The sequence below is a fragment of the Chenopodium quinoa genome, unplaced genomic scaffold, assembly GCF_001683475.1.
Source record: "Chenopodium quinoa cultivar QQ74 unplaced genomic scaffold, ASM168347v1, whole genome shotgun sequence".
Taxonomy (NCBI): Eukaryota; Viridiplantae; Streptophyta; class Magnoliopsida; order Caryophyllales; family Amaranthaceae; genus Chenopodium; species Chenopodium quinoa.
The window spans coordinates 5,666,374-5,681,520 of NW_018742418.1; the positions used below are offsets into that span (position 1 = coordinate 5,666,374).

Below are 15,147 nucleotides of genomic sequence, written 5' to 3' on the forward strand. Positions count from 1 at the left end.
AATTATTTCACAAATTGAAGTTTTTTTCCCAATTTTGAGAGGAATACATTACAGGGGAATGAGAAATCGAGTGAGAAAGAAAAAATGGGAGGGAAAAGGTAGTTAGTGGGCCCCACATGACATCACATTTGAGTTGAGAACTAAGTAGGTGGAAAGTTTTGATGTTTTAAAAAATAGTAGGTGGTAAAAAAAATTTTAAAAAAAAAAAAAAAAAACTATAGATGATAATTGCTAAAACAACGACAATTATAGGTAGTAATTGTCAAATTATCTTAAAAAGAACAGCAATATTCGATATGATCTAATCATGACTTAATTAATATTTGTCAAAATTGCTTCATACTTGGTGTAAATTTATTGTCATTAAATTGGTTGTTAGAAGTTAAGAGAAGAATGCATACTGCATACCCAAAGGAGTACGCAACCCACTTTACTTAGCAACTCATCATAAACCGTTGGGCTCTTGTGCGGTTTCAAGTGGTGTGTGAACGTACAGTTAGAGTTTCCCGCAAAAAGTAGTTAAGCAACTCTTTTTTTTTTTTGTTTAAATTATTTATTTTGCTTTCACAATGTTGTCATTAACAAACTTAAGCCAAAATCTTTTGAATTAGGAATTACATTATAAATTTATTTATAATTTACTCGTAATTTTTTAGGTTTGAAAACTAAATTTTATTCATGCCGAAAGCTCTTGTAGAAGCACAAGCATCAGTGTTCATCATAACCGAACCAAAGTGTTTATGAATAAGAACCAGGGGTAGACATGAGATCACATTGTAAAGTTCGTTTTGCTTCAGCAGATCTTTATAAATCCACTTCAGTATAAACCAAGAAAACTAACTAGTGTCTACAAAAAAATTAAAAATTCCTACGTTACAACAATTTTATCGTAAAATTGTGGTGAGAACAACTGTGGCTAAATGAGGTGTGACTCACTTGTATATCTACAGGCCTTGTAGTGTATATTACATGAACTCAAGGAGCCCCCAATTCACTTGTTGCCAAATAAAGTCGGCATATGAGCCAAGTTGTCTGTCTTTGGGCTGAAACCTGTGAATATACATCAGTCCTCGTTGTTTCTGTTTCAAGTTGCTACCTAGTAGCAGTTCTTCACTTACTCGCTGAAGTACAGGGATGCAATATTTTGCATGATGCCAAGGCTCAACAAGATAGTATTATTGATCGGTCCGGAACAAATTTCCTGGAATGAGTTCAAATTCCGTTCACTTTCCACATGCAGGAAAGTCAACAAATTGAATTGTCTTGAATGTTCTTCACTGTCATACTTCAGTTGAGTAACTATGGTTTCTTCTACAGTGCTGGCTTCCTAACGCGCTTTCATACTGCTGGAACATGATCCTTTGTTTCTGCAGTACTTCGCATGCCTCTATCACGTGGTTTTTCATCATCATCTACAATGTCCACTCTCTCAGTCGCCTGATTTTCCGCTATATCTATATCCTTCACATCAGCTATCACTTGAAGAAATTCAGGTGGAAGAGCTGCCGGGTCCAACTCCCGGCAACCCTTTGGAGCATTAGGAGATTCATGACCTGAAAGCAAGTGAGAAGGAAGCTGATAAGAAAACCGGAAGATCTCCTCCTTAGGGATTCTCCTCACTTGTTTTGAGTCCAAGTGATGATGAAAAACAGCCTTGAAGCCAGCAACTTTGACAAGTGGTATTACAACAACTCCAAGCTCCTCATCATAATCTTCTAGTACTTCCACCATGTCATACTTGTGTATCACCTCATCATCAGTGAGTTCATTCCAGTCTGGAGACCAATTCCTATACAGTGCCCACACATCTCCCTTCCTTGGAAAGATACGAATAGCTCCACGTGAACCTTTTGTCCATCTAACTTTATGTGAAAAGCAATTCAGACCATCATGTTTCTCATGCCGGCCTACTCGGAAGTCTCCACATGTTTTTGAGAAACCTGAACCAACCCAATTTAAAGGACGAAGTTCTGTATTTGTTGTTGAATTTAACCAACTGATCCGTATCCTGAATGGATCCCGAGATATTACGCTTTGAATCATAGCATAAAATCTGGGCATGCCATCATCATTGTCATATAAAGCCCATACTTGATTCTCCCTAAAGTTCCTATCAGTCCTATCCTTGTCAAAATCATAGAATTCTGGATCAGGAACAGGAATTGATAGTCGATCTTGAGTCGCACTTAACAGGGACTTATCCTCAGAAACTAAGCCAGAGTCTGCTGCTTTACTAGACTCCATTCCCAAGTTGCCATTTATCGCCGCATTTTCCTGCCTATTGTCCTTGTCATGAGATTTCTTAGTTCCTTTCTCCTTTTGAGCAGCATTGTTTAACATACTAGCAGAATTCCATTCAGTTATTTTTGTAAGAATTTCTTTCCTAGCCTTATGCATCAATATGCTGCGCAATTCGCTCTGGGATAGCTCCCTAGTACGGTTGAGTTCACCGATTCTACTTGCATAAACTGACCCAGACCACCGAGTACCACTGTGCCTGGGTGGTGGGATTGTGCTTGATATGCCAACTCCAGCACCTCCAAGGCCCATATGATTATTGTTCATATTGCCATCATCACTCACTCTCTTCTTTTTTTCGCTAGAGGAACCGATCATTTCTCCAGAAGCATCGTTTTTCCTTTTAGCCTTTTCTCGTTTTCTGGCAGCTTGTGCTTCCTCGTGCACTCTTCTAACCTTCTCATATGTCTGTTGAACCACATTTGCAGCTTGAGAAACAGATGAAACACCAGTTGCTCCTGAGAATGGAGTCCACTGTAAGTTATCTGTGTTATGCCTAGCATTATGACTACTTTTGTTTCTCGCTTCCTGTTGAGAGTTTTGCCAGTGTTGGAAATCTTCCCGTGGTTTTGACGATTCAGAACCATTTGAAACGGGTGGGGGTGTCTCTATGGCGAAAAATGGCTTGCGGCAATTAGGGCAGCGCAAATTGTGATTAAGATAACATCTAAGGTATTCATACTGCATCTTGCATCTATGGCAAACAGTCCAAAAAGAGTTCTGATTTGCCTTCTTAGATGAACCAGGAACAGAAGAGCCATTTGATGGGGAGGTATTTTTATTAACTTTGGGATTAGACATGGTAGCTTTAGCAAAGTTGTAAAAACCAGTAGCACCAGGCGGCACAGATGAACTCTGTGAAGGAGGTTTAGTCTTCTGCGAAAAACCCCTAATGTTCCTTCTTGAATCATAGGCAGCTCTCCTGTTTCTGTCAGATAACAAGCTCCAGGCTTCTGAAATTAGCTTAAAAGCCCCTTCTGCTCCAATAGACTTGTTCTTGTCAGGATGGAGCATAAGAGCAAGCTTTCTATATTGCTTCCTTATCGTATCATCATCTGATTTAGGGGTCACACCAAGCACACCATAAAAATCTGCCTCCCCGAGCACTGGATCTTCTGCAGCGGCATACACATCAAGAGTTGCCAACATCTGCGAAATCCCCTCAAGACCAGGATACAAATTCTGTGCCTTGAGCGCAAATTTCTTGGCCCCCGGTAAGTCCTTGGCATCAAACTTCCTCTCCGCAATCTCTCTTGCCTTGATTGCATCATCTTTATTGCACTCCATGCCAATTCTTTTCACCCTTATCAATGCACACTCAATGAATATGCAAAAGTATCATCCAAATCCAGCAGCTTGCCGCAGAGGTCTAAACTTCCGAATCTCAATTAAACAGCATAACCCTTAAGCATAACAAAAAAATTGAATTAAATCTCCAAATACACAAACAAACTGAAGGGACTAAGTAATTTTTATAAAACACCAGATTAAAATTAAGAACAATCCCCAAAACAATATCCAACAACAATCAATTCCCTCTTTTATGAATTCCAAATGAAGGGTATAGTATACCCTCTGCAATCAAACATTATTATTCAGCATAGTAACAAACATTACAAAATAACCATCAAAATTCAATGATTTACCAAAATGCAAAATACCAAACAAAATTGCATACTGAATTCAACAATATAAAACCCATGTTCAAATTCCAAAACCCAGCAAAATATCAAATTCAGCAACAAAAAAACAGAATCACCAAAATGAACAGTAATTTATTAGTAAAATGGAATCAAATTGATCCAAAATACAGTTTCAACTAACTCAAACGAACAATACTAACCCGCAAAAACCCTAACATTTTTCAAACTAAAATCAGAACCCTAGAATCAACGCTTAATCAGTATGTTCGTAAAATTGAGAGAAATTAAAGTGAAAGCAATTGAATTGAAGAATTACCTGGCGAAAAAGAAGTAAACTATACTTTGTATACGAGTATATTTGAATCAAAATACACCATGAACATGGATATGGAGGACCGCCATTAACGTTGGTTTAAGGTTTTCCAATGTTTGCCGCTATTTTCTTCCTCAACTCCAAAAATTCCCCAAATGTTTAAGGGATAATTATTCTAATCTAATTTTATCTCAAAAGAAAAAAAAATATGAAAAGTTTCAAAGAAAAATTCAATGGAAAATAAAAAGGTCTTAGAAAAATGTGGAGAGTATGGGTTTTGCTTGTCTTTTGGAAGATTTTTATGCCTCTTCGAATCCATGATGAATAAAAATAAATGGTTTTTTTTTCTAATTGGTTGAGATTTTAACCATGGTTAAATTTTAACTCGACTTAGATGACTGTTGGGTTTGTCTGTGATAAGGTTGTACTTCGGTTTATGGCCCTAAGTTGTCTATTTCATGAACTACTTGCTATCGCGCATGATGGTTGATGTATTTTTCCATAGTTCTTTTCTCACCACCCCCCCCCCTCTCCCTCCTCCTCCTTCCTTTTCCTCTATCCCCTCCTTCCTCGTAGGCACCCTTACTCCCAACATCAAACAACATCCGTCCAATGGCCACCATTACAACAAACACACAGTAGACAAACCAAATTTTTATTAGAAGTTGTCACTTAAAAGCATCTGTTAAGGATGTTGATATCGAGGTGGCCTAGACGTGTGATCCTCGATTGTCATCGTTGTTGGGCAATTGAAAAAATTAGGTAGTTATGAATCTTATGATGCGTTGGTTAATGGAGGTGACACTGGAGGGTGTTTGATGGGTGGTGGTAGTTATAGAAAGAAGGACTAGGGCAATGCATTAAAAGTCATGGTAATGCCTAGATTTAAATGAAATATTGTACATATTTTGTAAATTTATCTTCTTACACATGTTATGATTGTGCATGTGAGCAATATACCATCTTAAAAATGGCTACAAACCCAAACATAAGTTTTGTTTTGTAGGAATGAGATATATTTTTGAACATAAGCTAAAGATAAAAACACTAGGAACAAATATTATGTAAATATTTTATTTATTTTTTTACAAAAAAGTAAGGTAACAAAAACATAGTCACGATGAAATTAGAATCTTCCTTGTTAATACACCACATAAATATTTATCTACTTTTCTTTCATATGCTTTAAACATTTTTTTTTATATTGGTACCCTCGGGAACTTTAAATTAACTCATTATTTGTCGTACGACTTCTATTAAAGACTTCATTATTTAATATAAAGTGTAAAGTTCAACTTCTTGAAGTAGAAAGAAAATCTATTACATATCAATAACTATGCACTAAAAGCGAAACCAGGAATGACACATGTCATCTCCTGATTTAAATTTTTCCCGCCCATTTTACTTTTTTTTTTTTCGCAGATTCTTTAAGGATTGTTTTTTATAATAATCCAAAATATCTTCTTTCCAATTAACATTCTTAACAATAATATTTTTCCATATACACTCAACTACATATACGTAGTATTTTATATTAGGTATTTTTTTGTAAAAAAAAAATGAACATGTATATTATTATTTTTGCAATTATTAATTCAATTTAATTAACATCATTTGGTTAACATATATGTTATATACTTTAATTTTTCTACTTTTAAAAGTCGTATCAATAATAACGTAGCACGTACGGGTACTACCTTAGATTTTATTTTATTTTATTTTAAATAAAGCCTCATAAATCTTTTTTTTTTTTTTAATCAAGTCTAAGTGTCAATAATCTTGACATTGTAGGTGTAAAATTCAAGTTATATGTATTATTGAATTAGTATTACGAGTATAATTTTATAAAATTCAATAACAACCCTATATAAAATTTCATAACAACCGTACAGGTGCATGGGACTTAAGCTAGTTACTAATAAAGGCAAATAAGAGTTACACTTGGCAGCGTCATATTAAAAAAATTTCCTCTAAAAGTATTTGCTTAAGAGTTACCATAATGGAGGACTGTATCTAAATAATGAAATTTGATTTACATAAAATCTAAAAAATAAATTAAAGAAATAAATTGCAAAAGCCTAAAACTACTAATAACTTGTTAATTAACACTCAATCCTATTTTCCAACCAAATATAGCCCCAAAACAACATGAGACGTTAATATCTATTAACCTATACTAAAAGCAAATCCTTCCATGACACTTGTCATTACCTTGTGAAAAATTTTCGCGCCTTTTTCGCTTTTCTCTTTTTTTTTTTGGCAAAATCTTTACGTAAACTATTAATACCTTATATATTTTCTTTCCAGTTTGACAATCATATTCCATATATACCCAAATGAAATATTTCTAAATATCATTTTTTTTTTTTGAAAAATAGCCTCGAAGGCGACTAGCTTTCATTCATAGGGAAATCACGAGCAACAAAAGAAACAATACAATCCGGAAAATCCGAAGTCCAAACCTTCTTAGTAGTACCCCATGGCAAGCAATGAGCAAGCCCATGAGCTACTTTATTATAATCCCTACGAACAAAACTCCAAGAAACAAAATCCAACAAACTACACACATGATAGATATCATCTAGAATTAAATGGAGGCTACTACAACCCTTTTCTTGCGACTTGATCACGGTCATCAACCCCTGACAATCAGTCTCCACCACCAGCCTAGTGAACCCCCCATCAACAGCCATTTGCAGCCCCATCAAGACCGCTTTAGCTTCCGCAATCATCGGTTCCCCGCGGTCCTTGAACCTCCACGCAGCAGCTAGCTGAACCTCTCCCCCACTATCGTGCACTACAGCCCCAGCAGATTCCCTACACCCCTCCACAGCTCCCCCATCAACATTCAAGTTATGCAACCCCACACTCGGAGGTTGCCACTTTTGACAAGCTGAAACCCCTCCTCCTCGCACTTCCTCTTCATCCTTTTGCAGCTCCTTCACTCTCTCCATAGCATACTCCATAGATTGAGTAGGATTGCACACCTCACCTTCGAACAACCGTCGATTTCTCGCTGTCCAGATTACCCAACTCACCGTGAAGAACAAGCCATAATCAGCTCCTTTAAGACGAGCTAAACAAGCCTGTGCCCAGTCTGCAAACACCGAGAAAAAACCATTCTCCTCCAGTTTAATCTCACAGCAATCCCAAATCAACCTAGCTATTACACAATCCCGGAGACAATGCAATTCGGACTCATCCTCCACCCCACAACATTGCCTGCCTACTTTGGATGCGTTTACTCAACCCCAACGAAGTTGATAGCGCATTGCAACAAGCTCTCCAAAAAAAAGATTTTAATTCTAGGCAAAGTGTTAGCATTCCATACCTTATTCCATAGAGAAGAAGTATTAGAAGCCGAAACCCCATCCTCACCATCACACCCACCAAAGATAGTCCAGTTTGCCGATCGAACCGAGAACTCTCCATTTTTCTCCAAATCCCAACTAAGCTCATCATCAGGAAGCCTCAAGCTCAAGGGAATAGCAGGAATTTTATCCACTCAAAAGGAATAAAAACCTCCTTAATAAGCGAAATATTCCACGTAGCTGTGGGGAGGTGAATAAGATCACACACTTGCATGTCCCTCTTCTCTACAGCACAAGAGGAGATCACCATACGAGACTGAGTGTTGTGGATCCATGGACATCCCCACACTGGGATGTTTAATCCATCACCAACTCTCCATCTAATCCCACGCTTCACAACCCATTTCACCCCCCCAAAAAAAAATTCCCCTCTAAGTATAGCTTGGGTTCACTCCCAACTCCGAACTTAGATAATCCCCATTATGAAAATAACGAGCCCTCAAAATTCAAGCAATAAGGTTGTCCGGGTACTTCATTAATCTCCACGCCTGCTTGGCAAGGAGGGCAACATTGAATATTTTGTAGTCCCTAAATCCCAAGCCCCCCACCGCCTTCGGTTTACACAATTTGCGCCATGCTAGCCAATGAATCTTCCTCTCACCTTTCTTTTGGCCCCACCAAAAATTCGATACCAATGATCGTATCCCATCACAAAAAGAAGAAGGAAATTTGAACACACTCATGGCGTAGGTTGGAATAGATTGGGCAACTGCCTTAATCAAGACCTCCCAACCCGCCTTAGATAACATTCCCCCCTTCTACCCTTGTAGTCTCTTCCACAACTTCTCCCGCACACCCTTAGTAAGCACCCTATTAGAACTTCCAAAAACCGTAGGAAGCCCAAGGTACTTATCATGAATGTCAACCTGTTGAACACCAAGCAAGTTCGCCAATTCTCCTCTCCACTCCTCCGAAACACCCTTACTAAAAAGACACCGTCATCTTATTAAAATTCAGCATTTGACCTAACGCTGCCTCATAAGTATGTAAAACCTGCCGAATAGATTCTACTTCATTCACATTTGCCTTTGAAAAAAATAATACTATAATTCGCAAACAATAAATGTGAGATTGTAGGAGCTTGTGGCGCCACTCTAATCCCATGCAAACTGCCATTCTCAATCGCTCTATTCAACAGACCAGACAAAGCCTCAACACACAATATAAATAAATATGGGGAAAAAAGATCACCTTGTCGCAAGCCCCTAGATGGGACAAACTCCCCCGAAGGTGCTCCATTTATAAGAACCCTAAAAGAAACAGTAGAAATGCAATGCATAACTCTATCAATAAAGATCTCAACAAATCCCATTCTCATCATTTCGGCTCTCAGAAAACCCCACTCTACTCTATCATATGCTTTCGTCATATCCAACTTCAGGGCCAACAAACCTCCAAAACTAGTCGAATTCTTCATATGATGAAACACCTCAAAAGCCACCAAAATATTATTTGTAATTAATCTCCCCGGAGTAAAAGCACTTTGGTTCAGAGAAGTTTTGCGGTGGAAAAAAGACAAATTGCGATCACCTGAAGCAAGCCACAAGGCTCTTGATCTTTGACGCTAGTAGACTTCTTCAATATGAAGAAGGTGACTAATTTCTTTTACCACTTTCTTCCTTTCACGCACATGACGTTCCTCCCTGCCACCCTTATTGAGAATGTTATTTCTCTTTTTTCGGATCTCTCTAGACACCTTCCCAAACTCTCTATCACTCCAACACTTCAACTCCGCAGCACAAGCAGCAATTTTCCTCTCCACCGTCCCACCCCCTAGCTACCAAGCATCCTCCACCACCCCCTCACACTTCTCATGTTTGGTCCACACCTGCTCGAACCTAAACAACTTCTCCTTCTTCTTCACAACACTACCCCCCTCCACCAAGTCCAAGCGAATAGGTGTGTGGTCAGACCACTTACGGTCTAGATTATGTAGCTTTGCATTCGGGAACGACTCCTGCCAGCTTAATGTCACAAGTGCTCGGTCCTATCGACATTGCACATTATCAAGTCCACTTTGACCATTGTCAAACGTGAACTCATATCCCACACAAGGAACATCTCGCAAATTGCACACATCAAGGGCTTCTTTAAAGTTCTCCATTTGCCACAAAGCTCTGTCCCTTCCCCCTTTCTTTTCCAACTCAAGGAGAATCTCATTGAAATCACCAATGCACACCTACGGTTCTTCTTTTTGACAAGCCAACTCTGACAAAAGCTTCCAAGAAAGATCTCTATTTTGAACCTCAAGCTATCCGTAAAAACCCGTAAACCGCCATGAAACCTCCTCCGCAACATACTAAACAAGAACGTCAATATGATGTATAGACATAGAAAGGCGGAGATCCACCGTGACTTCCTCTAAGCAAAATAAATCCACACCACCCGAACGACCACAACTATCCACCGCTAACCCCTCATAGTTCGGAAATTTAGCACGAATTCTAACCATCTCACTCATTTCGTCTCCATAATAAAGATAATAGACGGGGCTTCCCTCCGAATCAAGTTTCGGAGGTTATCAACTACAGAGGTATTGCCCAACCCTCTACAGTTGATGCTTAAAAGACTAATTGAGCTTTGCGGGGCTGCTCATATGCAGCCTCCGCCACCCGCAATCCAGAATAAACATTGTCAAGCACCATCTTCTTATTCGAAGTTTCCTCTCCCTCCATCCCCTTATCCACTTCCCTCACACGTTTTCCTAGAACATCTTGCTCCACAATACTCATATGAACATCGAAATTATCATTTTGTCTCACAATTTTCTTCCATCCCTTACCCCCAACAGATCCCTTTCCCTTATTAAGCCCCCTACCTCACTTACTTTCACCCTCCCTTCTTCTATTGTACTCCGAGCATCAAACCCCCCTTCGAAGCTCCCCTTCCCCACACTAACAACATAATTTTTAACACCCCCATCCCCTGTTACTATAGCAGTAGAAGAAGGAGAGTCACGCCCAGCTGCTTTCTCCCTTTCCAAAATCAACAGCACCTCCCCCTCTTCCTCACTCTCCACCTCCTCCCTTACCACCTGCTCACCAACCTCCTTCGTAACAAAAAGTTGTCGTCTAGAGGACAAAACAGCAGACAACTCCTCATCCTCTTTCTCTTTCCCCTTTCTTGGTGAAGCGCGCAGCCAACGCCCCCACCCTAAATTCGCTTTTTTACTCTCCACAGACACCATACAACAGTCCTTCTCCGAATGCCCAATTACTCCAAAAGCAAAGCAAAAGAATGGCAATCTTTCGTAGGCAAATTCAACACACACTGTCCTTCCTCCTTTGTCCAGAATACGCTGAAAATGACGGAGCGGTTTAGTGATATTAATCATAACTTAAATTCAGTGGAAATGATCTAGGCCAAGGAATTCTTCCTCAAGTTCAATCAGCTCCCCCAAATTCGAAACAATCTCCTTAATAACCTCATCAAATCTACAATTAAAAGGGAGATTCTTTACCGAACCCAGAACGGAGAGTGATAGAGGGACACCTTGTCGGGTTGCTCATCTTCCTCCACCTCTTTCAAGACCAGCAATTTATTGTCAAAGCACCAAGGGCGCCCATTAAGCACCCTTTCCTTGTCCATCTAATGAAAAAATTGAAACGCGTATAAATTAGGGCCAAGAACCCTAATAATCAATTTGTTATTTAATCCCCAAACCTTCGTCATAGTACTTTTAAAGGCTTCGGAATTATACGGACGTTCAGTCACCAATCGTCCAATGAGAAGTAAATGGAATTTCTCCAGCACAGGTAATGAGTCAACAGTTCCCAATTCAACAACACCACCGTCCTCATCATCAAGCTTCAATTTCACATAACAATCCAGTAAACCCATCAGCTATGGTTACGCAAACAAACGAGAACAAAAGAGCGAAGTCGACACACCGGCTGCTAAACCCTACTTCCTAGAGAGAAAACCCTTTCTTTCGAGGGAGTTCCTTAAAAGGTATGTTCTTGAATATCTTTTATATATTTTATATTTTGTAATATTATTGTCAAATATATTTAACAATCGTGCATTGCACGGGATTTTAACCTAGTATTGTTAAATGAGATAATGTCTCACGTTATTTTGGGGTTAATTTGGATGAAAAATAATAATAGTTAAGGCCTACACCCTACTGTATGTAGAGTTACCTACTCCCCCACTCTTATAATCTAACCCATTTCCTAATTAAAGCAATTTTTGTTTAAAAAAAAACAAATTATACCCATCACCATTGTTATGTACTAATAAGCTTTCATTTTCTCTTTCTAAAAACCTTCATCACTTTCATTTTCTCTCTCCAAAAACTTTCAACCTCCATTTTCTCTCTCCAAAAATCTTCATATTTTCCCTCATAGGAGTTTTCTCATCATCTATTTATGTCACCCCTTACCGGAGCTTTATCGTCGACACAAATTTATTGATGAGGTATTAATTTCTCTCTCCTTTACCATTTCAACAATTTGATATAATTGTTAATTGACGATTTTATTTACCCTAATTTTTTCCCCAATTTGATAATCAAATCATAGAGAAGGAAATCTCAAAATAGGTTGAATAATAAACCATATTAATGTTTAATATACTCTAGTATTTTCTAATAGATCTAAATAAATATTAGTAGGGTTTGTGATTTTTTTTTTTTTTTTTTTTTTTTTTTGTGGATAGACTTTGGAATTTTCTAGTTTTGTGTTGAATTTATTATAAAATGTATTGGACAAAAAAAAGTTGAAAACAATGCATGTACATTTGCTATAATTTTCTAGATTAATTAAGTTATTTTGTATGATTACTAAGAATTTTCGTTTTTAATAAAATAATCATTCTTGTTTTGATGGATGTCCATTCTTGTTTTGATATAGATGTTCATTCTCGTTTTAATATATGTTCATTCACATATTAGAAAATGTTCAAAATAAATCACATAATGTTCATTCATCGTAGACCTTTGATGATTCTACTTTAAAATATAATATAATCTTATGGTATTTCATTCCCATATAATATCAATACATATTAAGTTGTATTTTGACACATTGGATTATTACTTAATGGTCATTTACACATTAATACATGTTCATTTAGATTTTTTTATACCTTTTCATTCTCATACCGAAAGATTTTTATTACTTTATGATGTGTTCATTTTTGAATTCGTAATTGTTATTCATGCTTAAATGTTCAATTTTAATTTGAATCCTTAGATTTCACGTATTTTTGTTTGGAATGTGTTCATAGTTGTTATTATTATTTTTATTTTATTTTTTAAAAAAAAACATGATCTCTTATTGTATAGGATAATCAAGTAAGGAAGTTGAAGGCGACATATAAATTGTGCTTAGATTATATTTTTCGTGGAAAACACACAAATATCATATGATTAGAGGTGCAACAACCATCGAGGATATATGATCTGTAGACACTTTATTATATTATACCAAATGTAACAAAGAATGTTCATTTAACAAGACACATGGGGATTTAATATATGGTTCACTTTCATGATTATGAAACAATTACATATAATAGTATAGAAATGTGTTATTATTGTAATTAAATTAAATTTATTTTTATATTGAAAATTATTTTTTAACAACATTTTATTTAAATAAATAGAAATCTAAGATGTTTGTATTTGCATAAATTTTACTATATTACTTACACATAGCTCTTGAAATGAACATTTGATGATACAAAAAATGAACATTTGTTGATGAAACATGAATAATAAAAAATGAGCGTTTGATGATGCAATACTTCTTACAATAAAAATGATTTGGATGCAACAATTCTATAAATAAAATTGCTCTCATTTTTATTTATAGAAATTCTAAAAATACAATTCAGAAAATATATTAATTTGAACAAAAGCTTCTTGCTACAAAAACGAACATCTAATGAAATATAAATGAACAGTTACTAAAACAAAAATAAGCATGTTATAAAAATTTAGAGGAAATTCATAAATGAAAAGAGGAGGGGGCAAGGCACGCGCGGAGGGTGGGCCGGTGGGCTGGGGTGGGGTGGAGGGGTGCAGGTAGTGTTCTCTGTCCCAGGGTGTAGGTAAAAATTTGTAGGAAAATAAGATTGAGTGTCAATTAATGAGTTAGTAGTATTTTTGGGCTACAATTTGCAATTTTTTTTTAAATGACTGCAATTGGCAAAATATGTATTTTTTTTTTGAACAATTGGTAAAATATGTACATTGTGTTGTTTTCGGATAGTATGAATGAGGCACTTACCCAGGAGCCTGATATGGAGGAGGTTCGCAGAGCCCTTTTTGACATGCACCCGAACAAAGCTCCGGGAATAGATGGTATGCATGCTTTCTTTTATCAGAAATTCTGGCATATTTTGTGTAATGACATTGTTAGCTTTATAACTAGTTGGTGGAATGGTCAAACTGATATTTCGGATATAAGTAATACTTGCATTGTTCTTATTCCGAAATGTTCTGTGCCCCGCAAGATAACTGAATTTCGTCCAATTAGTTTATGCAATGTTATATACAAAATTATCACGAAGATGCTTGCAAACCGTCTAAAACCTTTCCTCACCAATATTATATCCCTAGAACAAAGTGCTTTCATCCCTGGTAGACTGATAACAGATAATCCATTGATTGCTTTTGAGGTTTTCCATGCAATGAAGAGGAGGGGGGAAGGGAGATATGGCTCTGTGGCGTTAAAGTTAGATATGATGAAATCATATGACCGTGTTGAGTGGAACTTTGTGGTTAGGGTGATGGAAAAAATGGGTTTCAGTAGTATGTGGTGTGGAAAAATTTTGGAGTGCTTATCTGGCTTTAATTTTAAAGTCAGAGCGAATGGGGGGACTTTTGGAAACATCATTCCCCAACGTGGGCTTCGACAGGGTGATCCTATTTCACCCTATTTATTTCTTTTGGTGGCCGATGCTTTTTCAGGGCTTATGCGGAAAGCTGTCTGTGATAATGTCATTCATGGAATCAAAATTTGTAATGGGGGTCCCCGCATTTCTCATCTCTTTTTTGAAGACGACAGTATGTTATTTGCCCGGGCAAATATGGTGGAATGCTCGAAAATTGTTGAGATTCTTAAAACGTACGAGGAGGCTTCAGGACAAAAATTAATTTATGTAAATCTGAAGCTACTTTTAGTAGAAGAGTGTCTGTAAAAGTGAAGAATAACATTTGTAATCTACTGGGGGTGAAGGAAGTTGATAAACATGAGAAGTATTTGGGAATGCCGACGGTGGTTGGGAGGTCGAAAAAAGCCATTTTTGGATGCCTGAAGGAACGTATCTGGAAAAAATTGCAGGGGTGGAAAGAAAAATTTATGTCGAAGCCGGGCAAAGAAATCTTGATTAAAGCCGTAGCACAAGCGATCCCTACTTATCTGATGAGTATTTTTAAAATTCCGGATTGCATTATTGATGAAATTCATACTATTATTGCCCGATTTTGGTGGGGAAATGGGGATGATCGAAAGCTTCATTGGAAGAGTTGGGCCTCCCTTTGTATGCCAAAAAATAAGGGGGGGATGGGCTTTCG

General features: G+C 37.3%; 1 protein-coding gene across 1 annotated transcript; it reads right to left on the reverse strand.

Moving 5' to 3' along the window:
- Positions 1 to 1,149: 1,149 nt before the first annotated feature.
- On the reverse strand, positions 1,150 to 4,843 carry LOC110711095. Its single transcript, XM_021889463.1, has 2 exons — positions 4,258 to 4,843; positions 1,150 to 3,701 (listed from the first exon to the last, which is right to left on the reverse strand). The coding sequence occupies exon 2, from the start codon at positions 3,583 to 3,585 to the stop codon at positions 1,339 to 1,341; it is 2,247 nt and encodes a 748-aa protein (XP_021745155.1). The 5' UTR covers positions 3,586 to 3,701; positions 4,258 to 4,843; the 3' UTR covers positions 1,150 to 1,338.
- Between the last annotated feature and the right edge of the window lie 10,304 nt (positions 4,844 to 15,147).